The 27,707-nt window shown below is 64.7% G+C and overlaps 3 protein-coding genes across 23 annotated transcripts; all 3 read left to right on the forward strand.

The window, feature by feature from the left end:
• The first annotated feature begins 2,044 nt into the window (after window positions 1-2,044).
• On the forward strand, window positions 2,045-9,075 carry MAPK11 (mitogen-activated protein kinase 11). Of its 4 annotated transcripts, none has more exons than XM_058568067.1 (12): window positions 2,045-2,209; window positions 4,763-4,892; window positions 4,977-5,035; window positions 5,117-5,228; window positions 5,319-5,348; window positions 5,436-5,483; window positions 5,564-5,678; window positions 6,038-6,109; window positions 6,351-6,430; window positions 6,887-6,965; window positions 7,050-7,223; window positions 7,554-9,075. In XM_058568067.1, exons 1-12 carry the CDS (start codon window positions 2,094-2,096, stop codon window positions 7,631-7,633), a joined length of 1,095 nt encoding a protein of 364 aa, XP_058424050.1. In that variant the 5' UTR covers window positions 2,045-2,093; the 3' UTR covers window positions 7,634-9,075. The 4 variants fall into 4 exon arrangements, with proteins under 4 accessions (XP_058424050.1, XP_058424049.1, XP_058424051.1 ...); XM_058568065.1 differs by lacking the exon at window positions 2,045-2,209 and adding an exon at window positions 3,871-4,345; XM_058568068.1 differs by lacking the exons at window positions 2,045-2,209; window positions 6,887-6,965 and adding an exon at window positions 3,869-4,345.
• Window positions 9,076-11,124: 2,049 nt separating this feature from the next.
• On the forward strand, window positions 11,125-19,824 carry MAPK12 (mitogen-activated protein kinase 12). Of its 9 annotated transcripts, none has more exons than XR_009223866.1 (13): window positions 11,126-11,270; window positions 11,351-11,480; window positions 14,086-14,144; window positions 14,992-15,103; window positions 15,221-15,250; window positions 15,518-15,565; window positions 16,145-16,259; window positions 16,499-16,570; window positions 16,653-16,732; window positions 16,812-16,890; window positions 16,985-17,258; window positions 18,833-19,063; window positions 19,295-19,359. XR_009223866.1 is itself a non-coding variant. In XM_058568083.1 (13 exons), the coding sequence occupies exons 1-12, from the start codon at window positions 11,146-11,148 to the stop codon at window positions 18,763-18,765; spliced, it is 1,185 nt and encodes a 394-aa protein (XP_058424066.1). In that variant the 5' UTR covers window positions 11,126-11,145; the 3' UTR covers window positions 18,766-18,771; window positions 19,295-19,346. The 9 variants fall into 9 exon arrangements, 8 of the variants coding, with proteins under 8 accessions (XP_058424071.1, XP_058424066.1, XP_058424068.1 ...); XM_058568083.1 differs by lacking the exon at window positions 18,833-19,063 and adding an exon at window positions 18,605-18,771 and having other exon boundaries at window positions 16,985-17,158; window positions 19,295-19,346; XM_058568088.1 differs by having other exon boundaries at window positions 11,125-11,190; window positions 18,833-19,383.
• Window positions 19,825-21,386: 1,562 nt separating this feature from the next.
• Window positions 21,387-27,483, forward strand: HDAC10 (histone deacetylase 10). Of its 10 annotated transcripts, none has more exons than XM_058568073.1 (19): window positions 21,836-22,201; window positions 22,271-22,405; window positions 22,642-22,738; window positions 22,996-23,093; window positions 23,191-23,295; window positions 23,457-23,525; window positions 23,705-23,831; window positions 23,993-24,058; window positions 24,248-24,307; window positions 24,383-24,472; window positions 24,628-24,734; window positions 24,808-24,875; window positions 24,954-25,218; window positions 25,340-25,424; window positions 25,813-25,904; window positions 26,048-26,104; window positions 26,385-26,463; window positions 26,666-26,848; window positions 26,948-27,483. In XM_058568073.1, the coding sequence occupies exons 1-19, from the start codon at window positions 22,143-22,145 to the stop codon at window positions 27,467-27,469; spliced, it is 2,364 nt and encodes a 787-aa protein (XP_058424056.1). In that variant the 5' UTR covers window positions 21,836-22,142; the 3' UTR covers window positions 27,470-27,483. The 10 variants fall into 10 exon arrangements, with proteins under 10 accessions (XP_058424060.1, XP_058424056.1, XP_058424052.1 ...); XM_058568079.1 differs by having other exon boundaries at window positions 21,837-22,201; window positions 24,808-25,218; window positions 26,948-27,107; window positions 27,257-27,358; XM_058568069.1 differs by having other exon boundaries at window positions 24,808-25,218.
• The last annotated feature ends 224 nt before the right edge of the window (window positions 27,484-27,707 follow it).

Here is a 27,707-nt window from a genome sequence, read left to right on the forward strand (position 1 = left end):
TCAGGGAGAGAGCCCAGGGAAGGGGCGGGTCGGTCGCCATGGGAATGTGGCTCCCTCCAGGCTGTGTAGACAAAGGCCGCTCCACATCCCTCGGCGTTCCCACCACCGAGCCTGCACTCCCAACCCTCCCCACCCTTCAGCTACCACTCCATTAACAACACCTGGCCACCTGGCGTGCCCAAGAAAGGCGCCCCAGGTGGGGCCCTGGAGGAGGCCCGGAGCAGAGCAGCTTGGGCAGAGGACACTGGCTCCCAGAGGGGAAACTGAGGTGAGGGTGGCTGGCACCTGGCCAAGGTCAGGTGAAGGTGGCTAGGACTCGGACCCCACTTCCTTCCTCATCTATCCCCTGGCCCCAGGGTCCGGATTTGTGGGCAGATGTGTCCGTTAGCCCAGTACTTCGTTGACATGTTTTAATTTGGTTGCCAATATCTAAAAATCAGATTTCACATAAAAACTCAGGTTTTAGTTTGTTTTGAAAAAGTAGGTCGAGCAATTTAGAGCCTGATTTCCCACTTTCCTGGGAGGGGGCAGACCAGCCACAACCCACTGCCCCCCAGGGCAAAGGTCAGGAGGCATTTATCTAGGGGCACTGCTCTCTCCGAACCCTTGTCGCTTTAAAGTGGGAAATAGGGCCAGCCCCGTGGCTTAGAGGTTAAGTGCACGCGCTCCGCTGCTGGCGGCCAGGGTTCGGCTCCCGGGCGCGCACCAACGCACCGCTTCTCAGGCCATGCTGAGGCCGCGTCCCACATACAGCGACTAGAAGGATGTGCAGCTATGACATACAACTATCTACTGGGGCTTTGGGGGAAAAAAAATAAATAAATGAAATTAAAAATAAATAAATAAATAAAGTGGGAAATAAAAGGAGATGCGGATGGGCCCAGAGCGCTGGACGCCTCGCTGGATTGGGGAACAAACTGGCCACTGTGAGAGCAGCCGGTGAGAACTGAACCTTCAGGCCACCAGGGCGGGAGGCACCCAGAACCAGGGGTGCGGACTAGAGGGCTCCCCAGTACCCGAAGTCAGGCCGGCTTCCTGAAGAGGTGGCAGCTGAGGGGGCTGTTTCCGAAGGAGGAACGGTACCAGGCACCAAAGAGGACCCATGTGGGGATAGCTTCTTATGTGTACCACACCCCAAAGGCCCTCTGGTGCCGCCGCTGTCCCTGGTGCTGACAGGGCTGGTCCCCACGCCAGGCCAGGCGGTCACACTTCTCCCAAGAGGTGGGGGAGGGCGGAACACAGGGGCCGGCCCGGTGCGGAGGCCGATGCCAGACCGTGGGTTTACGAGGGGGCGAACCACACCGCAAGGCCAGAGGGGCCTCCGCAGGGAGGGAGGCCAGGCTGGCTCAGGATCCAAGCAAGGCACAGCCACCTGCCCACAGCAGAGGGGCCTGTCCAACCAAGGGCCTAATTGTTATTGGCTGCTATTTTCTATGTTGGTGAAAAATAGTTCCCAGGGCTCGTCCCTGGCTTTTTTGATTTGGAGGGTTCTACTTCATTCCGAGGGCGTAGGCTGGGAGGGGGTGTGCAGGGCTCGGAGCAAGTGGAGGGGAGGAGGGATGCAAGGATCCTACCAGGCTGAAGAGGGGGTGTAAACGCAGGGCGCCGAGTAGGCGGAGGCAGGGAGTGCAGAGACGGAAGGCGGGGAGAGGGGAGGTGCCGGCGCCGGTGCCGCCAGGGGAGGGTGCGGGGAGTGCAGTCAAGGGAGAGGCAGTGGCGGCCTGGATCGGGTGGTGCCCGGACCGAGGACAGAACGCGGGCGGATCTTTGAGGAGATGTGTGGACCCCAGGAGGAGGAAGCCTGAGGGGCGGTAAGTCGGCCTCTGGCCGCCCCCTCCCCCAGCGCGGGCTCATCCTCCCTGGGACCGCCCCGGGGAGGGGAGGGGAGCGTTGGTTTCCGCTTAGCCGCCGCCTCGCAGGGGCAGGAAGCCGCGCGTTTGACTCCGGGAACCCCCTCCCCGGCCCCGCCCCGCGCCCCGCCCGCCGCCGCCTCCCGCCGCCGCCTCCCGCCGCCCTCCGTGCGCTCGGCTCGGGCTCCGGCGCGGGGCGGGGGCGCGGGGCGGGGCGCGGGCCGAGCGGCGGCCGCTCCGGACATGTCGGGCCCGCGCGCCGGCTTCTACCGGCAGGAGCTGAACAAGACGGTGTGGGAGGTGCCGGAGCGGCTGCAGGGGCTGCGCCCGGTGGGCTCGGGCGCCTACGGCTCCGTCTGGTAGGGGCGGGCGGGGTGGGGCGGGGGCCGGGGCGGGACTGAGTGCGCGCCCCCTCCCCGCCCGGCGCGGGGTTCCCGGCGTGGGGAGGGGCCTGGCCCTGCCTCCGCCCCCCGGCGCTACGCGGATCGGAGAGATGAATGAGGGGCGGGGGGCGTGAGGGAAACTTTCTGCTGGACGCCGCTCCCGGGCAGGGAGAGGGGTCGTCTTCCCACTCCGTCCCACCCGGAGCGTCCCCCGCGAGGCCCGAATCCTGCGGCGTCACAGCCCGCGAAAGGGGAGGTCTCCCGGGCCCCTAAACGTCCGAGCACGCAGCCCGGTGCCCCGGTCAAGGGTCAGGCAGATGCCCCCGCCCTAATTGGGTACTTTCCTCCGCTTTGGATGGCCTCCCGCGTGGGTCCTGCCCCCTCTCTGGTTTTCCAAGGGGTCTCAGACTCCGGTTGCGGCTTAGGGCTGAGCAGAGACACCTACCATTTGCCCTACAATCCTTAGGGGGGTCTACACCCCACCCCACCCCACTTTTGCCCCAAACAAGACAGCTCAGATCACAGCCAGGGAGTTAGGCCCTGGGGCCTAGACAGACGACAGACTGGGGGGGGTGCGGGGGAGGCAGATTCGGGGCAGCCTCTGTTTGGGGGAGGGCGCTTGGGCTCAGTGGTTACCGGGAGTCCCGGTTGCAGCTGCAATGTTGACAGTGAGGCTCATCCTGGGAGTGGATGTTGAGAGGTGCTCCCCCCAGAACCCAGTGGGGCTGGCCTCTGTGGGGTCATGGGGGTGGGGAGGCAGGGAGGGCTGGGGGTGGAGTGTTGTCCAGGCTCTGGCAGAAGGTTGAGTGGGATTTCCTGGATCCCCTCCCATGGCCCAGTGCTGGAGCCTGGAGCAGGGGCTTGGGTCCCAGGGGCCTCCGATGTCACACTGTCACTTGCCAGCCATCAGGAACCTCAGGCAGGCCTCCATCTTCATCTCTAAGACCTCAAAGGCAGGAAGAGAGTCAGAGACAATGTGTGAGTGGCCCTCCGGGGGATCTGACAGAGCCCCTGCTGGAATTGCCTCCGGCCCAGGATAACCTTCTGGGAGTTCCCAGGGAGTGTCACCCTCCCCAAAGGTGGCCTGAGTCTCTAGTGCCCTTACCTCAGCATGGCCCCTATGCTAGTGATGACCCCTGCTGGGCTCTCTCGCTCCTCAGATGAGGCTGGCAACCCAGTGCCAATTCCCTGTCGCTGGACTGGGCAGATGCAATTGGGCAAAAGGATCTGCTGCCCCATATGAGGGGCTACTCCCCTACTTCCCAGCCTGGTTGTGGCTTAGGGCTGAGCAGAGACACCTACCATTCCCCCTACGATCCTTGGAGGGGGAATCCAAGGAGTGACTTGGACCTTCCCCAGCAGGTCATAGGCTAGGGGAAGGGGCACAGATGCCCCAGGCTCAGAGCTGGCTTTCCTCCACCACCCTCTGGGCCCGTGAGCATCCCTTGTCCTGCAGGAGCTGCTCCTGGGGGCGGTGTGGGCATGGGGAGGGGCCTGAGGCTCCACTCACTCTTCGGGGAAGGGATGAGCATCAGTGAGGGGGAACAGCCTGTGCAAAGGCATTGCTTTCAGCAGGGCCCCCATCCTGAGGGCAATGGGAGGGTGGGAGGGTAGGGAGTGGCTGGACCATGTGTGTTTGAAGATAATGCCAGTGACTGTTGGGCTCCTGTGAAGAGTAGATAAGTTGGAGGCTGGTGTAGAGGTGGAGGCTCTGCCCCTGGGGAGTGAGGTTGGGCAAGGGGAGATGTTCTGTGGGTCCAGATACCACTCACTGCTGGACATTCCCTGCTGGCCAGTTTCTCACTGTTAGAAACGATGCAGTAAATCCTGTGGCCAGTTTTTCCTCCGTATTTTGAATATTCAGAGGCTTTGGGGGTTCAGGGGCTTTGGAGGCAGCTCTAGAACCCCTCGGGGAGTCTCCTGCACCCACAGGCCCATGGGGGAGGAGGAGGACCGTTTGCTTGGGGACATGCCAGGGGCTGTTTCCCAGACGTGTTATTTCCAGGCTGGCTGGCAGAGACTCCCCCACCCCCGCCTTGTGCTGAGTTGGGGGCGAGAGTCATTGGGAGGAGCAGACAAGAGAAGATCCAGGTCCTGCCCTGGGGCTCCCAGGTGGGGCAGGCTGGGCCCCTGCAGATATGGGAATGCTGGGGGTGAAGGGGTGGAGTGGAGGGTGAGCTGCCTCTTGAGAAGGAGCAGGACCCGAGGGGGCGGTGAGAAGAGGTTTCGTGGGAGTGTTGTTTGGGAGTGTTGTCGTCAGAGCGCCTCCCACGTGCCAGTCACCTTCTTGCCCCTGGGGCCCCGCAGAGGCGCACCTGCTGGTGGCCGGCGGTCCAGCCCCCTCCAAGGAGTCCCTTAGAGCAAAGGCGCAGAGGGAGGAGAGCAGTGGACGAGCAGGGGTGGAGGAGCAGCTGCCGGGAGCGTCTGTGCGTGGACCCCACCCTTGCCCCTCGGCCCTCAGCCCGGACAGGCCTGGGGCCGCGTACCGGCTGGGCCCCTCCACCGGCGCCTCACTCGCCCGCCTTGCAGCTCGGCCTACGACGCGCGGCTGCGCCAGAAGGTGGCGGTGAAGAAGCTGTCGCGGCCTTTCCAGTCGCTGATCCACGCGCGGAGGACTTACCGCGAGCTGCGGCTGCTCAAACACCTGAAGCACGAGAACGTGAGCTGGGGGCTCCCCGTGGGGGATGCACAGCCTGAGGGCCGCTGTGGGCAAGGCCGAGTCCTGACTTCCCTTCCCGCCCAGGTCATCGGGCTACTGGACGTCTTCACGCCGGCCACCTCCATCGAGGACTTCAGCGAAGTGTGAGAGGCCAGAGGATGGGTGGCCCGGGAGTGTGCTCAGGGAGGGGTCGGCGGGCCAGTCCTGATCCCTGACCCACCCAGGTACCTGGTGACCACCCTGATGGGCGCCGACCTGAACAACATTGTCAAGTGCCAGGCGCTGAGCGACGAGCATGTCCAGTTCCTTGTCTACCAGCTGCTGCGCGGGCTGAAGGTGGGCTTGGGGGGGGGGGGGCGTGGGAGGTGCGGGGGGCACGGGGGCACGGCAGCACGGGAACCTGACGCTGCGCCTTCCCCCTCGCAGTACATCCACTCGGCAGGGATCATCCACCGGGTAGGTGTGGCCGAGGGGTGAGGGGCCGGTTCCCTGCAGGCCTGGCTGCAGGACTCCTCCTGCGCTCACGCCCTGCCTGCCCTGCAGGACCTGAAGCCCAGCAACGTGGCGGTGAATGAGGACTGCGAGCTTAGGGTGAGCAGTGGGGCGCACTGGGCAGTGGGGAGGGGTATGCGGGGAGGGGCATGCGCTGACAACCCTGGTGGCCGCTCTAGATCCTGGACTTTGGACTAGCGCGCCAGGCTGACGAGGAGATGACTGGCTACGTGGCCACACGCTGGTACCGCGCACCTGAGATCATGCTCAACTGGATGCACTACAACCAGACAGGTGATGTCAACCCGCATGGGAGCAGCCACGTGGGACCGGGGTGGGTAGGCAGAGCTCACACCAGGGCCTGTGGAGGGCGAGTGGGGGTGAGGCCAAAAGCCAAGGACTTTGGAGGTGTGTGTCCTGTCTTGGGGGACAGGAAAGGTCTGGGACCAGCATTCAAAAACAGACCTTTGGAGGGGCCGAGCATGTTGGGTCATGGGCTAACCCCTCTGCCTGCCCAGGGCTGTGTGGAGGAGGAAGGGCCTGCTGTCTTTGGGCCTGGGTGTGACTGAGAGGCCACTGGGCTGGCACAGGCCAAGCAGCCCACTAGCTCTCTGAGGAGGAACTGGGGACTGATGGAGACCCTCCCTCAACAGTGGACATCTGGTCTGTGGGCTGCATCATGGCCGAGCTGCTCCAGGGAAAGGCCCTCTTCCCAGGAAACGACTGTATCCTTGGCCCAAGTTGGGAAGGAACGTTGAACCAGGGGCCCCTCTGTGGGGTAGGGTCGAGGGAGGGGGGCTCTGGCCCTTTCTGGCCAGTCTTGCCTCGTCTGCCCCACTGCGTGCCACGTTGGGCTCACTGTCCCCAGCTGTAGGAGAGCAGGATCTGGGCAGTGCCCTAAGATCTGGCTTCTGGGGCCCGGGAAGGGTCCGTGCCTGGCCAGTGGTCATTTCCTGAGCCGGGCAGACATTGACCAGCTGAAGCGCATCATGGAGGTGGTGGGCACACCAAGCCCCGAGGTTCTGGCGAAGATATCCTCGGAACATGTGAGTCACCGGACACCAGCTCCCTCTGCTGACCAAGCCCCTGGCACTCTGGAGGAAGGGGCAGTGTGGGGATAGACTGAGCACCATGTGGGGGCAGAGGTCACAGTGGAACAGAGCCCAAGGAAGATGCCCGACCCCTTCAGGGGGACACAGGTGAACAGGGAAGACATTCCTGGCACGAGGGACGGCGAGGGCAGAATTGCAGCACCGACAAACAGCGCCCTGGCCAAGGACGGTGGGCGGCACCGTGCCAGGTCCTGCAGGCATTGAGGCCCAGGCGAGGAGCTGGAGCCCCCAGGTCCAAAGCAGGGGAGGTCTCTGGTCTGTGCATGCCCCTGCCCAGGCCTGTGGGAGTGAATGAGTCTGGGGCTTCTTTTGGCAAGCCCCCTTCTGGCTTAGGGCTAGGGGAGGTGTGGGGGTGAGCAGCCCCCTCAGGCCCTTCCCATGTGCTCCCAGGCCCGGATGTACATCCAGTCCCTGCCCCCCATGCCCCAGAAGGACCTCAGGAGCATCTTCCGTGGAGCCAACCCCCTGGGTGAGGATGGGCTTGGGGTCTGGGCTGGGCTCCATGTCTGGCCCTGGATGCAGAGTTGACCCCCCCACACTGGCTCCTCTGCAGCCGTGGACCTCCTGGGAAGGATGCTGGTGCTGGACAGTGACCAGAGGATCAGTGCAGCTGAGGCCCTGGCCCATGCCTACTTCAGCCAGTACCACGACCCGGATGATGAGCCCGAGGCCGAGCCCTATGACGAAAGTGTTGAGGCCAAGGAGCGCACGGTGGAGGAGTGGAAGGGTGGGCCTGAGGAGGGCTGAGGAGGGAGGTGGAGCCCAGGATCCCAGGGTTGCATTCCTCCCCAGGGGGTCTGGGAGCAGGGACAACATTCCGCACCCCCCCCACCCCCGCCCGATGCCCTGGTGGGACAGCTAGAGATGAGGTTGGGTGTGTCCAGCGGAGGCTTGGGGGCAGCACAGGGCAGGCTCTGGAAGGAGGCCCAGGAGCTGAGGCTTCTCTCGGAGGACGGTGGTCCTGGGCTGGGTAGCTGGCACCAGATAAGCTGGGCAGGGGTGCTGGGCTGGTGGCAGCATGAGCTCACCCTTTCCCCTCCTTCCCCTCACCCCTCAGAGCTCACCTACCAGGAAGTCCTGAGCTTCGAGCCCCCAGAGCCACCGCAGCCGCTGGGCAGCCAGGAGACTGGGCAGTGAGGGGAATGCTGCCCATCACCACACTCAAACTCAACGAGGGGCCTGAGCCTGCCTGCCCCCCTTCCTCAGCATTTGGGGTCCCACAAGGGGCGCCACCTTGATGGCCCGGCAACCCTGATCCCTGGCCAGGGACGCCCCGTCTGCACACTGCTCCTTGTGGGGAGTCTGCACACACATGTGAATGCATGCAAGTGTGCATGCGTGCGAGCCACGGGTGTAGGAGTCTGGGCAGAGTGTCCTGGACTTCCACCGTCCTTCTACCCCCTCCCAGCACCCTGGGTCTCCTTTGGGACCTCACTGGGGGACTGGATGCCGTATGGGTTTCTCCTGGGGAGTGTGTCTGTCTCCAGATCTCCTTAGTCCTGGAGGGCTGTCTCTGGGGGTGGTGCGTTGGCGTCAGGGCCCCCTGGAGACTCAAAGGGAGGGGTCGCAGCGGTCAGAGCTGCTCAGCCTGGAAGCGGGCACTACCCTGGGAAGTGCTGAGACCTGATGGTCTGAGAGCTGAGCAGGGTCTTTCCTGGGGGGTGGCAGGGCGGGGACAGCTGCCAGGTGTCAAATCAGAAAATCCACCTGAGCTGCATGTTCACCTGCGCTGTGTGTGGCACAGACGCACTTCAAGGCACATGCAGGCGTATGTGCACCTGTGGGTGCCCAAGGCCCAGCGGCCTGACTGGCAGGAGGCCTGAATTGGGGTGGCTGTACTATTGCCTCCCCTCCCCACTGTTCCTGATGCCTGGGGGGTGGGGGTGGGGCTGAGATCCCACTGTGCATCATGAGAGGGGCTCCGGTGGAGAAGGGGCAACCACGGGAGCAAGAGCCGGGGCTCTCTCCTTGGGTGTGGGAGCTGCACCAGGTTTCCAAGGCATGGGGCACAGTGCGAGTTGGGGAGCTGACGGGCACGGGGCTTCCCACCTTGAGGATGCTAAGAAGGAGGGCACACACCGATGTGGACTTGGACTTGACCCTGGACTGTGGCCCTGACTGATGAAGATGCCTCTGCCTGCTCTACCTCTGCCCGCCCTCTGGCCCTGCAGCTGAGAGCTGGGGTGCTCTGGTCTGAGGGTCTGCCCTCATCTTCCCTCCTTCCAGAATGGAGCTGACCTACTAACCTCTGGGCCAGGACCCTGCTCCACACGTGTTGTGGGTGTGAGTCTCTGTCAGGTGGTGACCTATCACCTGGCAAGACCAGGGAGGTCTGAATGTCAAGTGCCTGCACCAGGGTTTCGCAATAAAGGGGGTTCCCTCTGGCTCAGCTTGTGTCCCAGGCTCCAAGCCCTGCTGCCCCTCTTTCCCCACTGCCTGGAGTGGGTGGCTGGCTCTCCGAGCATCACACCTCCAGCTGGCCTGGCCCCACCAGACTCCTGCACTAGCCAGATCCCTTGGGCCCCCAGTGAGACAAGCAGCCATCTTCGGCACGCTCCCTGCTCCCTGAGAACCCAGGCAGACCTGGGGGTGGGGGGTGGGGGTGAGTCCTCCACCCAGGCCAGTGGGCTCTGAGGGGGACAGGGTATGATGGCCACCCTCAACTTGACCCCAGCAGGGTAGCTGGGGATTCACTGGGCAGGCTTGGCGTCTGGTCCAGATGCAGAACTGCCCCTCGACTCAGTGGTCAGGGTGGCCACTGGGTGACAGTTGGGGGTCTCTGGAAGCAAAGGCCTTTCCCAGGGCTGGGCTGGGCTGGGCTGGGTGGGGGAAATACCTTTCCTCTTTTTCCTGGTTAAGGGGAAAGAGGGCCACTTCAGCCTTCGACCTCCTGCTCACTGCAGCTTGGGGGGCGGGGGGGACAACGACCCAGTCCTGACAGAGATCAGGCAGGGTGTCCCCAGGAAAGGGACGTTCTGTGCCCCTGCCCTGGGTCTTGGGTGGTGGAGACTATCTGGGAAGTGGGCCTCCAGGGGCCTGGTCAGTGTGGCTAGTGGGCCTCAAGTCTTGGGGAACCTCCGGAGACTGGGCTGGGCCAAGTCCTGGGGGTGGGGTGGGGGATGGGAGCAGAACCCCGGGAACAAGCCCCATCTGGCGGTGTGTCCTGATAGGCAACCCTGCTGGACCCTGGGCCCCAGCACAGGGAATAAGGGGTCCAGCTGGGGGACTTCCTGGAGGAGGCAGGTAGAGTGCCACAGGCAGTCCAGGGCATGAAGGGCACGGGTACAGGCGGTTGTGGCTCCCATGACCCCAGGCTGCCTCCACTGACCTCCAACTCCTGAGGGCTCTGGATCACCAGCCTCACCAACCAGCAGCCCAGGTGTAAAGCTGCTCTGGCCAGGCTTGAGCTGCTGATTCATGGCAGCCAGCTGGGCAGGGCACAGAGGGCGGGACAGGGGGCCCTGGGAATCCTGTTACCCTACTCCTTCTCAGACCCCCATCGCTGGGCTAGGGGAGGATGTGGCAGGGGGCTGGGAGCTCTGATCTCCAGGAGCATCTGGTCCAGGATGGGTCCCACTGAGGGGTAAGGGGGCGCTGAGAGGCCCAGTAGGGCCCTCCTTCACCCGCAGGGTCAGGCACACCTTCCTGGAGAGAGCGGAGAGGCTCAGGCTGGGCTTTGAAGGACAAACAGGAGGGAATAAGCTGGGCAGGGGCTGGGACGCGCAGAGGGACTTGCGAATGCTCGCAGCAGGCTCCCCACATGCCAAGTAGGGGGAGAGAAGGGAGCTGGGGTGCACAGGGCCCAAGGGGAACCTACAGGACCACCTTCTCTGGCTCCCTGGGGTTGGGAGGCCTGGGGTCTGTGGTCACAGGGAGGGGTGTTGGGGATGCAGCCTAAGTTTGGGAGACAGAACGAGCTCTCCCATACGGACCCCACAGGTGCTGGGGACCTCACACTGGGGAATGGATGGATCAGGCGGGGGTGGGGGGCGCTCAGGTGTGGGGGGGTGGAAGTTGGCGGGCTGCTGGACAGTGGCGTAGGGCTGGGGATAGAAGTCCGACGGCCTCAGGCTGCCCAAGACGGGCCCAGCGCCCTGGGGGCATGGTTAGTGAGGAGGAGACAGGAGCCCCAAGCTAAGACACCCCCGACGCGGGCCCGGGGGTTCAGCCTGAGTGCGGGGGCGAGCCGGGGGTCTCCGACACCCCTTCCGGTCCGGTTCCAGGCTGGGACTGAGCTTCGGGGCGGCGCTCCCTCCCCCTCCGTCCCCTCCCCCCAGTCTCGGGTGCTCCCGGGCCACAGCCGCCTCGGGTTTCCGGAGGGGCCGAGGGCGGGCGGGGGCGTCACGTGCGCGCGGCCCGGGGGCCGGTTGGTCCGCAGGCAGGGGAGGGGCCGCGCGCTACGCGGTCTGGGGCTGGGTCGGGCCGGGGTCGGCGGGACGGGAGAGCCTGGAGGACGGCGACCCGGAGGGAAGAGCCGGGAGCGGCAGTGCCCGGCGGCGGCGGCGGCGGCGGCGGCGGGCGGGCGGCGTGGAACCGGCTCTCCCGCGCGGTGGCCCGCGGCGCGCGCCCAGGGAGCCCGCCGATCCCGGTTCCTGGTCCCGGGGCGCGGCGCCCGTGGGGTCTGCGGCGGGGGCGGTGCCCGGGCCGCCATGAGCTCTCCGCCACCCGCCCGCAGGGGCTTTTACCGCCAAGAGGTGACTAAGACGGCCTGGGAGGTGCGCGCGGTGTACCAGGACCTGCAGCCCGTGGGCTCGGGTGCCTACGGCGCCGTGTGGTGAGCGCAGGCCGCGCGGGTGGCTGGGCGGGGTGACCCGGCCCTCCCTCCCTCCCACCGCTAAGCGGTGCGTCCCGCAGCTCGGCCGTGGACAGCCGCACGGGCGCCAAGGTGGCCATCAAGAAGTTGTACCGGCCCTTCCAGTCCGTGCTGTTCGCCAAGCGCGCCTACCGCGAGCTGCGCCTCCTCAAGCACATGCGCCACGAGAACGTGAGTCGCGCGGGGTCCTGGGCTCAGGACGCCGCGTCCGTCGGCGCCGCTCGTCGCCCTCCTCCCCGGCTCCTAGGCGTCCCCCTGTGCCGTGGGGCGGGTGTCAGGGCACTGTCCCCGAGAAGGGTGGGCGGCTCCAGTTGGTGAGGGCAGAGCCCCTCCTCTCTCTGAGGGAGACTGCTGCCCCAGGGCTTGGTCCTCTCCTCCTAGGCCAGTCCCTGGGCAGGACTTAGCTCCTTGGCTTCCTCCTGGGGCCGCATCTGGCTCCTAAGCCCAGGCTCTGGTCAGGGGCCGGCCACTTGCCCAGGCGGATCATCCATGTCTCACCCAAACGCTGCCTCCAGCCAGGAGCCTGAAGTTAGAGGACGCTCCAGGGAGAGGAGCGATTTTCCTGGAAGGGGCACTTATCCTCTTCCCCGCTGCCCGACCGCAGGCCCCCTTCTCCAGCCGGTCCAGCCCCTCCTGAACCCACTCTGCTCCAGTCTACCTCCTGAGCCTCAGCCCTAGGAGTTGGGGCCCTGGGAACACAGAGCAGGCATAGTGTTGGAGTCAGCATCCTGGCTGTCACCTCGGAGCCTTGGGGTCTGGGGTGGTGAAAGGGTTTAGAGAGTTGATGTGTGGAGGGCACTGGGCGCAGAGACGCTGGCTTCATGTCCATGGGGGCTTCACGGACAGTGGGGAAGGGACAGATCTGGGCGCTTACCAGTTGTTTCCACATCTGCCCGTGGGACACAGCTGCCATGGGCCTCTTTCGTGGCTGTTGCTGGCTGCTAAGAGCCCTTCTCTCCGCCAGGGGAGCTCCTGTTGTTTCTTGATGCAATCCTCCTGCGGCCATGACCTCTGCCCCCTCCCACAGAAGCCACTCCTGTCTCACCCCACTTCTGGGCCCAGTCTGAGGCATGGTGGTTTGGGCACCCACAGGTGGTCTGACTCCTCCCGGGTCATCAGAGCCGCCAGCACTCCCTGGAGGGAATGAGTCCTTGTGTCCAGCCGGAAACTTGTCCCCTTGGTTCCTGGCTGATGCCCATGCCCACCCTATTAGCCCCTGGCTGGCTCTTCATTCTCTCAGCCTGCCCGTCTCCGCCCTTATCTCTTCCCAGGTGAAATCCATTCATGGTGGACCCCAGCCCAGCCTTGGCCTCACTACCTCCTGGTCACACCCAGGCCTGTCCCCGTGAGGGCAGACAGGCTTCATCCGGTTTCTCCCTTACTGCCCCTCACTCCCACCCACCCACCCTTCTCATCCAGCAGGGTCTTTGGGCCTTCTGTTCAGTTGCTTCCCACCCCTGATCTGGCCCAGCCCCCTCCTGGGGCCTGCCCCCCAGCCTGTGCTGGGGCCACCCCACTGTGCGGTGGGTCCTACCATCCCCATCCAGCTCCTCACCCGCCAGCACCCAGCACTGCCTCCAGGCACCCCACACACAAGCTGGGAGGCTGGCCTATTGTGAACCCATTTCCTTGGGAGGAAACAGGCTCTGAGAGGCTGTGGAGCGGCTGCCACGTGCTCTAGTCCTGCCCCTTCCGCCCTCCACTTCAAGCCTCTCCCTCTCCTTCTCCCCTACTTCTGCTGCGATCTGCACCGCAGAGGCACAGAAGTCTCCGTCAACCTGACAATCCCCTTAATCTCGGGGATCCGGTCCTCTGTTCTCCTCCCTCTTGCTACAATACCCTCCCAGTGCCCCAGGCCCCTCTCTGGATGTCCTGCTCTGTTCTCTCCTCCCCTGCTGCCCATGGCTCTGGCCCCAGTGGCTGCAATGGTCATCTAGCTGTTCCTCCACCTCACGTTCACTCTTACCTCACTCCGGTCTGCCCCCACACAGCAGCCAGGGAGACACATTCAGTATCATGCCTGTTTAAACCCTTCCTCGGTGGCTCTTAGGATGGAAGCCAAGCCTCACCTGGCTGTGAGGGCCTCCTCCGGCTCCCTCTGGCCTCTCCTTGGCTACTCCCTGGCCTGGGCCTCGGCCACCTGGCCTCCCTCCCCATGTTCCTCAAACGCTCGAAGTGTTCTCCCTCCTGCCTCGGCCACCATCCACATGACCTCTGCCAGGTGTCCCCCCTGCCAACCGCTCGGATGTGAAGGCCTCCCTGGGTTCCTGGAGGCCCTGTCACTCTGAGCCCTGGGGCCAGTTGTCACATTACCTGTCTGCTGTCCATCACCTTTGACCAGGGGTCTCTGGGGTCAGGGGTTTGGTCATAGTGCTGCCCGCCTGGGCCTCTCCAGCAAAGGAAGAACCTGCCAGATTCTAGCTCTCCCCCAAGGGGCTGTCCCCACCCTGATCCTGGGTCTTCAAGGAGGACAGGAAAAGGGGGAGGAAGGGTCAAGGGGCTGGAGCTCCTTGGACGGCTGGAAGCTGACCCAGACTTGGGGCTGCCCCTCCCCCAGAGGATCCCAGCTGTCACCATCCAAAAATAGCCTGTGTCTGTGGGCATGTGTGCCAGGCCGGGTCGTGCTGCCAGTGGGCAGAGCCAGGCAGTAGGGGGAGACGGGTACAGCTGCAGGGGGCTTTCCTGCCTGAGCACCGTATCAGCCTCAGAGGTGTATTCGAGCTCCCGCGCCCTCCGCTGTGTCCCTATCCCACTTGGTGCTCCGGCCCCTCCCCAGGTGATCGGGCTGCTGGACGTGTTCACTCCTGACGAGACCCTGGATGACTTCACAGACTTGTGAGTGCTGGCCGGGGCTGGTGGGCAGGGCAGAGCAGTGTTGGGTGGCTCCTGGGTGTTCTGGGTTGGTGTGGGGACCCACTTGAGACAGGTCTCTCCCTGCAGCCTGGATGGGGGTCGGGATGCACCCTGCCCACCCCCTCCCTACAGCACAGTCCACCCACCTGCCACGTGCCCCTGGACCCACGGCGCTGGCACATCCGGGTGGAGCCTGGGCCTCCTGCCACGCTTGGCCCTGGGCCCTCCCCAGTGCTGGAGGTGCGAACCTTGGGCCTGAGTGTTTGCTGGCCGGCAGGTCCTGTGCTCTGGGACCCTGGCACCGAGTATGTGACGTGTAACTGGAGCTGCTGGCCTTCGCTGGCAGGCAGGGAGGGGTGGCAGGGAGGACCCTCTGCCCCTGCTGAGCCTGCCCTGTGGCTGCCCAGGCGGCCCCCTCTGGACTCACACTGTTGTCAGCCAAGAGCCAGGGGCTGGGCTGGGAAGGCCAGGCTCCTGCCGTCCGACCTTGCAGAGGTCGAGGACCATACTGGCTTCAGTGTCCTGGCGGGGTGCTAAGTATCTCTCCCCTCTGTCTCTCTCCCTCCGCCTGCCCAGCCTGCCCCTCTGACCCAAATGTCCCACTGGCCCCACCGCTGCTCTGACTTCCCTCTACCCGCCTGACATTCTGGGGAGGGCGGGTGGGTAGAAGGAGCCGCGGGTACTCCTTGGAGGTGGGTGGAGCCTGGGGTGGCAACGTGGGAGGTGGAGGCCTGATGCTGTGGGTGACGGGGCCTCCCGGGGTCTGGGCCTGGGCCCAGGCCCAGTAGGTGTGATCCCCACTGTCTGCACCCCGCCCTGACCCCTGCAGCTACCTGGTGATGCCGTTCATGGGCACGGACCTGGGCAAGCTGATGAAGCATGAGAAGCTGAGTGAGGACCGGATCCAGTTCCTCGTTTACCAGATGTTGAAGGGGCTGAAGGTGGGGACATGTGTGCGGGGGGCAAGCCGCAGGAGCAGGCAGAGCCCCTCCAGGCTGGGCTGGGGCTCTGAGGTCCCAGTAAGTTGACCTCTGCTGACCCTCTCTCTCTCCCCACAGTATATCCATGCTGCTGGTGTCATCCATAGGGTGAGTCCTGGCTGTGTGGGTGTGCGAGGGGCTCGACCCCTAGGAGCCTCCATTTCTCCCCTGTAAGGGAGCATGATGGGGTCCAGTGGGGAGTGTGCACCACACCTGCACACAGCCTTGGGGGTCCCAGGCACCTCCACCCTTATGAGAAGGGCTGCAGGCATAGGCCGGCCGAGTGTGGCTGCTCCCACATCCAGCTGCTGTGCGGGCTCTGGCTCTTGTACACCCTGGTGGGCAGGACCACATGGCCACCTTCCCTCTGCCCAGGACCTGAAGCCTGGCAACCTGGCAGTGAACGAGGACTGTGAGCTGAAGGTGCGTGTCAGGTGCGGGGACTCAGGGGTTCCTTTCCCACCTGCCCGTTTGCCTGCTGCATCCTTAGCCCTCAGGCCTGCAGGAGGGCTGGCCCAGGCCCAGGCCCAGGCAGAGAGACCAGACCCCAGCCATCCAGGCAGTGGTCGAGCAGCGGATAGGCAGATGGGCCCTGGGGAGGCACTCGATGGGGCGCATTGAGCACACTCCCATCCCTGCTTGAAGGGAAGGGTGGGATGTGTCCCCAGTCCCCCATGCCTGATCAGGGCAGGATCGAGATGGCCTCCCCAAAGGTGCTGGCCAGGTCCTGGGGGTCAGTGGAGAGTGGAGGAGCAGGAAGAGGAGACCCCCTGGGGTACCTGCTCCTAAGAGTGGGGGGAAGGCAAGGTTGGCAGGCTGGGTGCACTGGCTGTGGGGAGGAATCCTGGCAGAGGCTTGGGCATCCCTGGCCATGACCTCAGGCCCTGGAGGGCTGGCAGGAGGCCCTGGCCTGCCCAGTCCCCTTGGGGTCCCCTGGACCACAGCCTGGCCCACCCACTCCCTGGGGGCCCCTTTGCCCCACCTTCCTGATTCTGGCTGCAGATCTTGGACTTTGGCCTGGCCAGGCAGGCAGACAGCGAGATGACCGGATACGTGGTAACCCGGTGGTACCGGGCGCCTGAGGTCATCTTGAATTGGATGCACTACACACAGACAGGTGAGAAACTGCCTAGAGTCTCAGGGCCACCACTGTGCCAGCCTCCCTATTTCTTCAAAGGAAGGCCCATGGTGGCTGCTCCGCAGGGAGGCTCCTGAGTTGGGATGGGAGCCAGGCGAGGACGGGGCAGGCTAGATGTCCTGTGTCCATTTCCATCCCCCCGAACCCCCGTGTGTGTGTTCCCCCACCCCCCACCCTCCCCTGCCCACAGAGCCCTGATGTGGGGGCTTCTGTCTCAGTGGACATCTGGTCGGTGGGCTGCATCATGGCAGAGATGATCACGGGGAAGACGCTGTTCAAGGGCAACGATCGTATCCTACACCTTGGGGAGCAGGCTGGGGGGTGGGTGAACTCTGCTCTCTGGCCCCTGCTGTGCTCCTGACCTTGCCGCAGACCTGGACCAGCTGAAGGAGATCATGAAGGTGACGGGGACGCCTCCTGCTGAGTTTGTGCAGAGGCTGCAGAGTGATGAAGTCAGTCAGGAGCCGAGGGTGGGCTGGAGGGGCCGGTCCGGGTTTGGGGGCAGGTCCCTCACCCTTTCTTCCCGCACAGGCGAAGAACTACATGAAGGGCCTCCCTGAGTTGGAGAAGAAGGATTTTGCCTCCATCCTGACCAATGCAAGCCCTCTGGGTAGGGCTGGACTGGGGGGAGTGCGGGGTCCATGACCAGGGCTCTGGGGCGTGGGGCCCTCTCCTTGGTCTCACCTGACCTGCTGTCCCCCCAGCCGTGAGCCTCCTGGAGAGAATGCTGGTGCTGGATGCGGAGCGGCGGGTGACGGCGGCCGAGGCGCTGACCCACCCCTACTTCGAGTCGCTGCAGGACACGGAGGACGAACCCAAGGCCCAGAAGTACGACGAGTCCTTTGATGACATGGACCGCACGCTGGACGAGTGGAAGCGTGAGTGGGTGCTCTGGGCAGGGCCTGTGCTGGGCCCCCGACCCCGTGCAGGTGGCCAGGCTCAGAGCCCTGGGTACCCCCACCCCGGGATGCAGGTCAGGTGAGAAACACGACAGGAGGTCAGAGAGAGGGCAGTGGGGCTTCCTGGCTGAGGTGGCCTCTGGCTGGGGCTGAAGGATGAAAGGGAGGGTGTTCCTGAAAGGCTCGGCACACACAGGAGCAGGAGATAAGTTCTGGAAATCGTGGGGAGGCAGCTCCCGGCCCCAGACCTGCTGGCCCCGCCCCAGTGCTGCCCAGCCTCCCCACGTCCAGGCCAGAGCCCCTGGCCAGCTTGGAGCCCCTCCACACCTCTCGCCCCCCAGGCCTCTACTCACACCTCAGACTTGTCCTCACCTCCCCTTGCCCCTTTCAGGACCCAGCCACCTGAACAACTGCATACCCCTTATGTCCTGCTGGCAGGATAAGGTCCACCCCAGGCAGCCCACAGTGCCTCCCACCCCCCACCCCTTGCCTGTCCCCTTCAGCCCCACTGAGCAGTTCAGATGGCTGTCCCCTTACACCAAGGGCCCCTGCCCTCATCTTTGAGGGCCAATCAACACCTGCTTGACCTTAGGCTGGGCTCAGGGCCTGCCCGGTCCTGAGGCCTCCCTCTGGAACTAGCCTCATCTGTGTCCACTCCAGAATGGCAGGCCACGGGGGCTGGGCTTGGTGTCTTTCTCTCGGTGGCTGCAGGACCAGCCTGGAGGAACAGGGATGTGTGAAGGCAGCAGTTAGCACTGTTGGGGCCGTGGCATATGGCTGCCGCTGTGTCCTGGGCCCCGTCCTGGCTCTGCCTCAGACCCAGGGCTTTGGTCCTGTGGGGGGGTGGGGGGGGCTGGGTTGTGGTTCTCCAACCATGTTCCTTAGGGCCCCCGGGTGCCTTGGTGCCTCCAGCAGGGGCTCCACCCTTGTCTGTGCTGTGTTTTGTGCTTATAAGTTTGGTTTGGTTTGATGAAAGTTTTCTGCTGCTAAAAAAGATAACTCGAAAACCACAAGCCACAGGATCTTCTCTGTGGTCCCCGCCCACACAACTGTGGTGAGAGCTTTTGCTTTTACTGCAGACCATGGTGGACAGGTGGTCTGCTGATGGCTGAGCCCGGTGAGGAATGTGAACTCATCACTTCCTGTTTCCCCAGGAAAAGCCAGCCTTGCAGCAGTGGCCTCTTCACACATACCTTCCCTGTGTGGACTGACCCCTGTGTTGGGATTAGATGAAGGGCCTAGAAGGCACCCCATGGGGTGGGAATACACTACACCCCATGCAGGGCACACTACACACACCACCTGCTCTAAATGCGTAGTGTTTCCTGAACTGGCTTGTGGAGTACCCGTGTCCCCAGACAGGTGCTCCACTGCCCAGGTGAGCATGGGATGCTGGCGAGGCCCAGTGGAGCCTGTTCTTTGCAGACTGGTCAGGGGAGGCGGAGCAGGTCCCTTCCCTTCCTTTGGGATGGCTTGCTCTGGGCCCACCGTTCAGGGAACATGTCCACCAGGCGAGGAATGTGGACGCTGTGGATAGTTGGTGGGAATCCCTCTCATTTAAGTCTTCATGGATGTTCTGGATATAGAAACGGGTATGTCCTGGTGGGACCCTGAGCAGTCCACTTGAGTAAACACGTGCGTTTACATTCCTAGGATGTCCCTGCTTACGGAGACAGCCTGTGGGGCCAAGGCCTGCCTAGCCACTCTAGGGGCAGTGGGTTTGGGTTACAGCAGCCCTGTCAGGGTGGACAGTCCCTGTGGACGGACATGGGCTGGCTGAGAGTGGCTCTGGCCTGCGATGAAGTTGCATGTGTGGGACAAAAGGAGCCTGCCTGGCACCTGCACCTCAGCAGTGACCTCTGACCCTGGTGTTTTTGGGGGCGGGTCAGTGGCTAACAGCCTGTGCTCTGGGCCTGGGAGCTCTCCCCACCTCCAGCCTGAGTGGGGTCTCACAGGACTCATCACTTGTCAGGGCAAGCACCAGTGAGCTGGGCCCAGTGCTCGTCTCAGGCTGCTGGCGTCTGCCCTTGGTGTGCTGTGGGAGCTGATTCTGGTTGTGTGACCCAGCCCCTCCTCCCATGACTCTCCATCTCTGTCGCTCTCACCCCACCCCAGGTGTCACATATAAAGAGGTCCTCAGCTTCAAGCCTCCCCGGCAGCTGGGAGCCAAGGTCTCCAAGGAGACAGCCCTGTGAAGAGCCCTGGGCCCTGAGGGTGGCAGCGGGGACACCTTGAGGACCCTGGCTGGGTCTTCCACCTGGCAGGGGATCCTGGTTACCACTGTGACTGTTGCTAGGGCTTGCATCCCAGGAAACTCCTCAATCCATGGATCCCCTCCCCCCAGCCTGTTCCCCTGCTCTCAGGCCCCCACCTCAGCCTAACCTTGGAGGAGCATCTGGACTTTCTGGACAGGAGGCCCACCTGACCTGGGCCTGGCTTCTGACCCTGCCTGCTCTGGACCGTGCTGAGGCCCAGCTCATGTTGCTGAGAAGGAAGAACAGGGAGGGCGCAGGGTGCTGACTCAGGGACATCTCTCCTGGGGGGCGGTGGTGTGGATTCTGCTGCACTGCCAGCCAGGAATGTAAACTGGCCATGTGGCACGCCCACATGGCTGGAAGGAAATAGACCCTTTTGTAGAGCTCCCACTCTGGCTTTGCTCTGATTCTTGGGCTGGATCTCCACCTTTAGGCCTCTGATCTGCAGCCTTGCACAGAGAAAAGAGGCCTGTCTGGGAGCCTTAGCCCCTCCTGAGCCCCTGGGCCTGGGCACCCCCCTCCCTCCTAGGTCACAAAGCTGGTGCCCAGCTCCCCCTGTCTTGTGCCATTGAGGTCGGAGCCTGGAGCCCCCACATTAGGGCTTGGCTCCCGCCCCTCTTATGGGGTGACTTCCCTCTAATGGCTTAGATCCTGAAACCAGACCCAGGGCAGGGCCTCATGGGGGCGGAGTTAGCGTCCAACCTGGGGCTTAGTCCCAGCTGTCTGGGCTCCCTTCACTCTCCAAGGCCAGGGTCCCGAGGAGGGCTCATGCCAGGCCTGTCTGCGCGAGTGGCATAGCAGAAGTGTGAATTGTTTTTTTCCCAAGCTGCCTGCCCCTCCTCTGGCCACGCACCCGCACCGTCGTCTAGCCCGCGCAGCCCCGGGCCGGCCATCTGACGTCTCCGAGGGCGGGCAGCGGTCTCGGGCTCTCTGGGGTCCTGCGGCCTTCTTGGCTCCTCCCACCTGTCTCCCGAGCAGGTGCACCCAAGGCGGGGCCACGTTGTCCCCTTCTCCTGGCTTGGAATTTGGCTGGACATGCGCATATTGGCCCAGCCAAATACGGTCAGACGAGTTGCCCCAGTGGACACCAGCCTGCTCTGTCCAGGGGTTCTCCAGTCCTCCGGGACCGACCTCTGCCGGACCATCCGCGCTTCGCATCCAGGAGGGGCGACCCTCCACAGGCCCCGCCCCTCGTGGCCACGTGCCCCAGCATGGCCAATCAGAGCACGCCATTCCCAAGCCACCGTGATTGGCTCAGGGGCGGGCACTTGACCCCAAAAAGACCCAACCGGAGTTTCCTCCGAGCCCGGCGGGACATCAGCTGCCCGCGCCGGCAGGTGGCCAGGGGACCCACGCGGGGCCGCGGGCCGCCGTCTGCATTCCTACCCCAGTGGGGGTCTCCCCTGCCCTGCCGAGGCAACCGGGGAACTGGACGGGGGGCACTCCCGCCCCAGACCCAGGGCCCCGCCCGTGGCCCCGCCCCCGTCTCACGCCCACGCCCGCTACCGGGGATCTGTCCCAGAGTCCCCGGGTTTCAGGCTGCGGCTCCCGGTTTCCTCCTCTCTCTGGCCATCTCGCTTTGTGGCCGTGCGCGCGCTTCCTCCCTTGCTGGTCCCGCTTATCCACTCGTTCATTCGTTCATTCACTCATCCCTCGCCCAGGCCCTCCCTCACTGGTCGCTTTTCCCGCCTGCCTGCCTCGCCCTACCCTGCGGCGGCTCCTGCCCAGCTTCTATGCCACGACCCTGACCCTCCGACTCGTCCTCTCTTCGGCCAGAGGTCTGTCGGGAGCTTAGACACTGTCACTCCCGTCTTAAGTCTTGGGGACAGAGCTGCGGTCGGTGCAGCCCAGGCCGGGCTGAGCCACGACCACCGCCCCTGGGCGGGGCTTTCTCCTGCCTCACGGCCTTGCCCCTGCGGACCCTCGGCCTCCGCCCTCCTCCCCTCGCAGGCCTTCGCGTAGCCTGGTGGGGTGGGCCTGGGGCAGCGCTGGACGCGATGAGCTGACGCGTCGGAGCCGGTGGCCTGCGCGGTGAGGGTGGGCCTGGGGAGGTTTGGGGCGGAATACGGGCGGATGGCAGGGCTCGGTCCAGTGCACGCAGGTGGGGCGCCGTGACAGCCCACGGAGGTCCCGGGCACACCGGCCCTCGGCCTTCACACCCGTTCCCTCCCATCTCTGGAGGGGAACCAAGGCCGGCCACCTGCCCCCGGTTCCCGGCCAGAGCAGGAGGTGGAGCCGCAGCTAGAGCGGCCGGGGGAGGGCGCTGGGGGTGAGGGGAGAAGACTGGGCCCGGGGGAGAGGAGGGAGGGCTGGGGGGGAGGAGGGCCGGGCCCGGGGGAGGGGGCTGGCGGTGAGGGGAGTGCCGAGGGAGGGAGGAGAGCCGGGCCGGAGGCGGGACGCGGCGGCGAGGAGGAGCCCAGGGGGCCCAGCCGTCCCGCCCGCCCTGCTCGCGTCGGCTGCGCTTCGGGGCGGGGTTTGGGCGGCGCAGGCGGGACGGTACCGGGTGCGAGTCGGAGGAAGCCGGAAGCCACCTTGCCACCCCGGCCTCGCTCCGGCGCCGGCTGCGTGTACCTGCTCAGGCTCGGTGCCCGCTGTCCCCGCTTGGCCCGGGCGTTGGGCTGCTCGCTGGGGCTGCAGGGTGGGGACCGGCCGTGCGCTCACCTGGGAGTGGCTGCGTTTGGGTTCCGCCCACCCCGGGTGGCCGGGCCATGGGGACCGCGCTTGTGTACCACGAGGACATGACGGCCGCCCGGCTGCTCTGGGACGAGTAAGTGTGACTTGGCAGAGGCAGGGGATGGGGAGGGGGCTCTGGACTCCAAGCTCTCTGTGCACTCAGCCCAGAGTGTGAGATCGAGTGTCCTGAGCGCCTGACTACAGCCCTGGAAAGCCTGCAGCAGCGTGGCCTAGAGCAGAGGTGTCTACGGTTGGCCGCCAGAGAGGCCTCGGAGGAGGAGCTGGGCCTGGTGCACAGGTCAGACCCCGCGTGGCAGGCCACACGCCCTGGAGTAGGCTGCTTAAGACCTGGCAGGCCCCAGCCTGCCACTGCCTCTGAAACAGAGCCTCTCCCCCTCAACCCGTGCCTGTTTCCCCACCTGGTGGGGGGGGGTGAGGGAGCAGTGAGGTGGGCAGTCCCACCAGGGGTCCAGCCCCTTCTTCTCCCTCCCCTCCTTCTGGTGACCCCTGCCTGGCCTGCCTGCCCCTCTGCAGCCCGGAGTACGTGGCCATGTTGCGGGGGACCCAGGCCTTGGGCACCAGGGAGCTCCAGGCGCTGTCTGGACAGTATGATGCCATCTACTTCCATCCGGTTCGTGCCCCGGGGACACTCCCACCCAGACACATCTGCATGCCTATGCCTGTTCTCGGCCATGGCTGCCGACCCCGCCAGTGTCCCTGTGCTCCTGAACGTGCCAACGCCCTGTACACCCGCCGGCTGACGCTGTTGGCACCTAGGATGGTGTAGCCTGTTTTGCTCAGCGCTTGGTGTCCTGTAGCTTGGCACAGGCCTGGGCAGAGCCTGTGAGGGTAGCAGGCAGGGACTCACTTGCACCCCCACCCCCACAGAACACCTTCCACTGTGCTCGGCTGGCCGCAGGGGCTGCGCTGCAGCTGGTGGACGCTGTGCTGACTGGAGCTGTGCACAACGGGCTCGCTCTGGTGAGGTGAGAGCTGTCCTCGTCCCCTGGCCGCCCCGACCCGTGGGTGGCCTGTGAGGGCACAGAATGACCCTGACGTTTCCTGCACCCCACTCACCCGCAGGCCTCCTGGGCACCACAGCCAGAGGGCCGCCGCCAACGGATTCTGCGTGTTCAACAATGTGGCAATAGCAGCCAAACATGCCAAGCAGAAACACGGGCTGCACAGGTGTGTGGGGGCTGGCTGCAGGGCAGGGGCCAGGCCAGAGAGGAAGAGGGTGGAGCGGCTGCTAGGAGACCCCACCCAGCCCCTTCCCATCCTGTGCCAGGCTCCTGGCCTGGAGGTGGGAGGCCCCACCCCTCAGTGACCCCAGCGCTGTCTGTCCCCAGGATCCTCATTGTCGACTGGGACATCCACCATGGCCAGGGCATCCAGTATATCTTTGAGGACGACCCCAGGTGAGCTAGGGATGGGGACAAGACCCTTCCATGCGACGCAACTCTTTGGAGTGCTCAGCCTGGTCTCAGAAAATCTGACGGGGGAGACGTGGCCGTGTGCTTAGGGATCAGGGTTCTTTGAGGAGCTGTGGAGCTAAGGGTCCTGATCTCTGACCTCTGACCCCGGCTGGCTGTCACAGCGTCCTTTACTTCTCCTGGCACCGCTACGAACACGGGCGCTTCTGGCCCTGTCTGCGCGAATCAGATGCAGATGCTGTCGGGCAGGGGCAGGGCCGCGGCTTCACTGTCAACCTGCCCTGGAACCAGGTGCCTGCCCCTCCCCCAGCCCACCTCCCCTGCCCCACAGCTCCGGGCCTCCTGAGTGGAGCCCAGGCATCCTGCCAGGGTCACCCCCAGAGGCCAGGCCCCAGGGGTGAAGACCCCACATCCCCCTGGCGAGGCCCAACACTGACACCCTGTGGCCGCAGGTTGGGATGGGAAATGCTGACTACGTGGCTGCCTTCCTGCACGTGCTGCTCCCCCTGGCCTTTGAGGTGACTGCGTGGGGCGTTGGGGTGGTCTCGATGGCAGGAGGGTGAGATGGGGTATTCGGTGCCCAGAGTCCTGTCAACTCCATCAGAGTGGAACAAAGCCCAGGTGGGTGGGGAGGGTCTCTCTGGAGGGGCCTCCTCTGTCCCTGCTCCAGCCTCTTTCCTGCTCCTCTCCACCGGCCCTGCCCACAGTTTGACCCTGAGCTGGTGCTAGTCGCAGCAGGATTTGACTCAGCGGTTGGGGATCCCGAGGTGAGGGCCTAGCCTGGCTGGGGAGGGCTCCTGGGGTCCCGGGCCAGGCCCCCTTCACAGTGGCTCTGATTCCAGGGGCAGATGCAGGCCACGCCAGAGTGCTTTGCCCACCTCACGCAGCTGCTGCAGGTGCTGGCTGGCGGCCGGGTCTGTGCCGTGCTGGAGGTGACTGCGGCGAGCAGGGAGGGTGCACGGGCCAGAGGCTGAGGAGCAGTCAGAGGGGGTCTGCTGCATGGGTATGGCGTCCTGCCTGGGATGGCAACATCCTGCCCCAATGACCCCCTTCCCCAGTCACATCTCTGCCCTCCTCCACCTTCCAGGGTGGCTACCACCTGGAGTCGCTCTCTCAGTCGGTGTGCATGATGGTACAGGCACTGCTGGGTGACCCTGTCCCACCCCTGTCAGGGTGCATGGAGCCGCATCGCAGGTGCGAGGGGCAGGAGGGTGGGAAGGGCTGGGGGCATGAGGCCAGGCCTCACTACTCCTGCCTGTCCCTGCAGCGCCCTGGAGTCCATCCAGAGTGTCCGGGCAGCCCAGGCTCCTCACTGGATGAGCCTCCAGGAGCAAGGTCATTGTGGCCTGGGCTGGGAGGTGGGATCACACCTCGGGCTCCCAGTAAGCGGCAGTAACTCTGAACCACCTCTAGATGTGGCCCCTGTACTGAGTCCCAGCACCGGCTCCCCAGAGGGGAGGCTCTCACCTCTGTTGCCTGGCGGGCCCGAATTCAAGGCAGCAGCGGCCCAGGCCGTGGCTGCATTGAGCTCCCTCCTGGACCAGCTGCGCCTCCACCCCACGCCCTCCGTCCGCACAGCTGTTGCCCTGACTGCGCTGGATGCAGCACTGCTCCTGCCCCCTGATGTCCTCCATCAGGAGGGGTCAGCCCCGCAGGAGGAGACGCAGGTCTGGGCCAGGTGGGCAGAGTGGGCCTGGGGAGAGGGGTGAGGCTGTGTCCACCCATATGCCTGTGTGTGACTCACCTGTGGTCTATGTGTCACCCTATGTCCATGTGTCCCTCTGGTTTGCCCACCACAGGCCACATGAGGCCTTGGCCCAGGACAAGGCCCTCACTGCACTCGGGAAGGTCCTGTATCTCTTGGATGGGATCCTGGATGGGCAGGTGGGGGCACCTGGGAGGGGCGGGGGTGGCTGTGGAGCCAGGGGCAGGGCCCAGGACCTACCCGTGATGGGTGGCCTGTCCAGGGGAGGACTGGGTGGTGCAGAACCACGACACGAGTGTGGCCTTGTGCCCAGGACCCCTCCTAGAATAGCCCCCAGGGACGGGGTTCTTGAGCACCCCTCCTCAGTTCCCTCAACTAAATACTCTTTGGCAGAACGGTGAAGGGGGTGACTTAAGGTGTGGTTTTAAACATCTTATTTTCAAAAGTAGAACAATTTGACTTCAGTGTATACAGATGACAGCCACGTGGACAAGGGCCAAAGAAGGGATGTTCGGGTCTGTTTACCTTTTTGGGAATTGCCCTCCACTGCTGTTATTCACTCCACAGGTGAGCAGCGGCATCGCAGCCACCCCGGCCCCTGCTGCAGCTGCCACCCTGGATGTGGCCATTCGGTGTGGCCTGTCTCATGGAGCCCAGAGGTGAGCCTCACCTGGCCAGCCTGAGCCTCTGAGGGAATGGCCCAAGGGCATCTCCTGCCCTGGCTAGCCACATGGGGAGGGCTCTGGGAATGGACTCCAGGAGGGGTGAGTGCAGCCTGTCCTGGGGCCGACTCTTCCTCTAGGCTGCTCTGTGTGGCTGTGGGACAGCTGGATCGGCCCCTAGACCTTGCCGATGATGGGTATGACTCCTGGGTCATGTGTATGTCCAATCCTGCCTGTGAGTGGGCACATGACCCTGGGGCCCCAGGCGTGATGGGTGGGGGGAGTCTTCTACAGCTAGAATTTGGTAGAGGGGCCCTTGGGAGCAATGCCAGGAGAGTCTCCACTATAGAGGGTCAGCAGTCCTAGCACCTGTCCCCCCCAAGCTCTCTACCTCCCCTTCTGAAGTCTGGGTTCTGGAGGGTGAGCAGCGTCTCACACACATGCACACGTGTCCATGTGCTCACTCTCCCCTGGAAGAAGGAATCTATGGCTGAATATCAGGGGCAAGGAGGCAGCTGCCCTGTCCATGTTCCACGTCTCCATGCCACTACCAGAGGTGAGTGGTGATGTCACAGGGCAGGGCAGCTGCTGCTTACTGGAATCGTCATGAGGGCCAGGCCCCTGGCTTCCTTCCTGGCTTCCTGATGGGACTGCTGGTGTAGTTGCCCACCAAAGATTGGGAGGTGGGGTGGCCTGAGCTGGCAGGAGGGGTATCCCCTGAATGAGGGGCTGGGGCCATGCTCCTGTCCCTCCCACAGACAACTGGTGGGTTCCTGAGCTGTGTCCTAGCCCTGGTGCTGCCCCTGGCCTATGGCTTCCAGCCTGACCTGGTGCTGGTGGCACTGGGGCCAGCCCATGGCCTGCAGAACCCCCAAGCTGCACTCCTGGCTGCACTGCTGCGGGGACCAGCAGGGGGCCGAGTGTTGGTACTGGTGGAGGAGGTGAGTTGGGCAGAGGGGACATGCTGGGGGGTTAGGGTTAGGGTTAGGAGGTCGGGAGAGACCAGTGACTCTCTGCTTCCACCTCTGCCCCTGGCCCAGGAATCCACACCCCAGCTTGCAGGGGTCCTGGTCCGGGTGCTCCGTGGAGAGGCCCCCCCCAGCCTGGGCCCCTTCTCCAGGGCCTCCCCAGAGGACATGCAGGCCCTGGAGCACCTGAGAGGGCAGCTGGGGCCGCAGTGGAAAATGCTGCAGGTGGCCGGTGAGGCTACGGGGCAAGGCTCAGGCTGGATGCTTGGGGCCTTGGGGACATCCTGCTTTAGAGCTCTGCGGGGAGACTGCCCCTTGGGTAGTGGGGTGCTGCCCGGAACCGCTCACGGCAGTGCCAGGGGACCCTCCACCTCTTCCCAGCTCCTCCTCCAGTGCTGTGACCTGGGAGCTTGGCGTCGGCCGGGGTGGAAGTCTTTACACCCCGGGACGGACACCACCACCTGGCCCCCAGGGCCGGTTAACCGTCACCGGCACGGCTCGCCCGCGGCCGTGTCCCGACCGGCCCTGCGTCCACTCGGCGCCCCCGCCGCCCTGCGCGGACGGCCCGCCCTGCCCCCCACGCCCCGGCAATAAATAGTTAGGCAAAAGCCTGACTCCGTCTGCTTGGTTCAGCCCGCGCCGGCCTCAGTTTCCCCGCCGCGGGTCCGAGACTCCCAGCCGGAAGCGCTCCCTGGACGGCAGCTCCACTCCTGCCCCTCCGCGCCCCGCCGGCTCCCCGGTGACGCAGTTCCGGCGCGCCGGCTCCGACGGTCTGGCCGGTCGCGTCGCGGTGACGCGACGGCGGCGGCAGGAGCGGGAGCGCGCTCTTCCC

Source organism: Diceros bicornis, chromosome 25 (assembly GCF_020826845.1).
Source record: "Diceros bicornis minor isolate mBicDic1 chromosome 25, mDicBic1.mat.cur, whole genome shotgun sequence".
Lineage (NCBI taxonomy): Eukaryota > Metazoa > Chordata > Mammalia > Perissodactyla > Rhinocerotidae > Diceros > Diceros bicornis.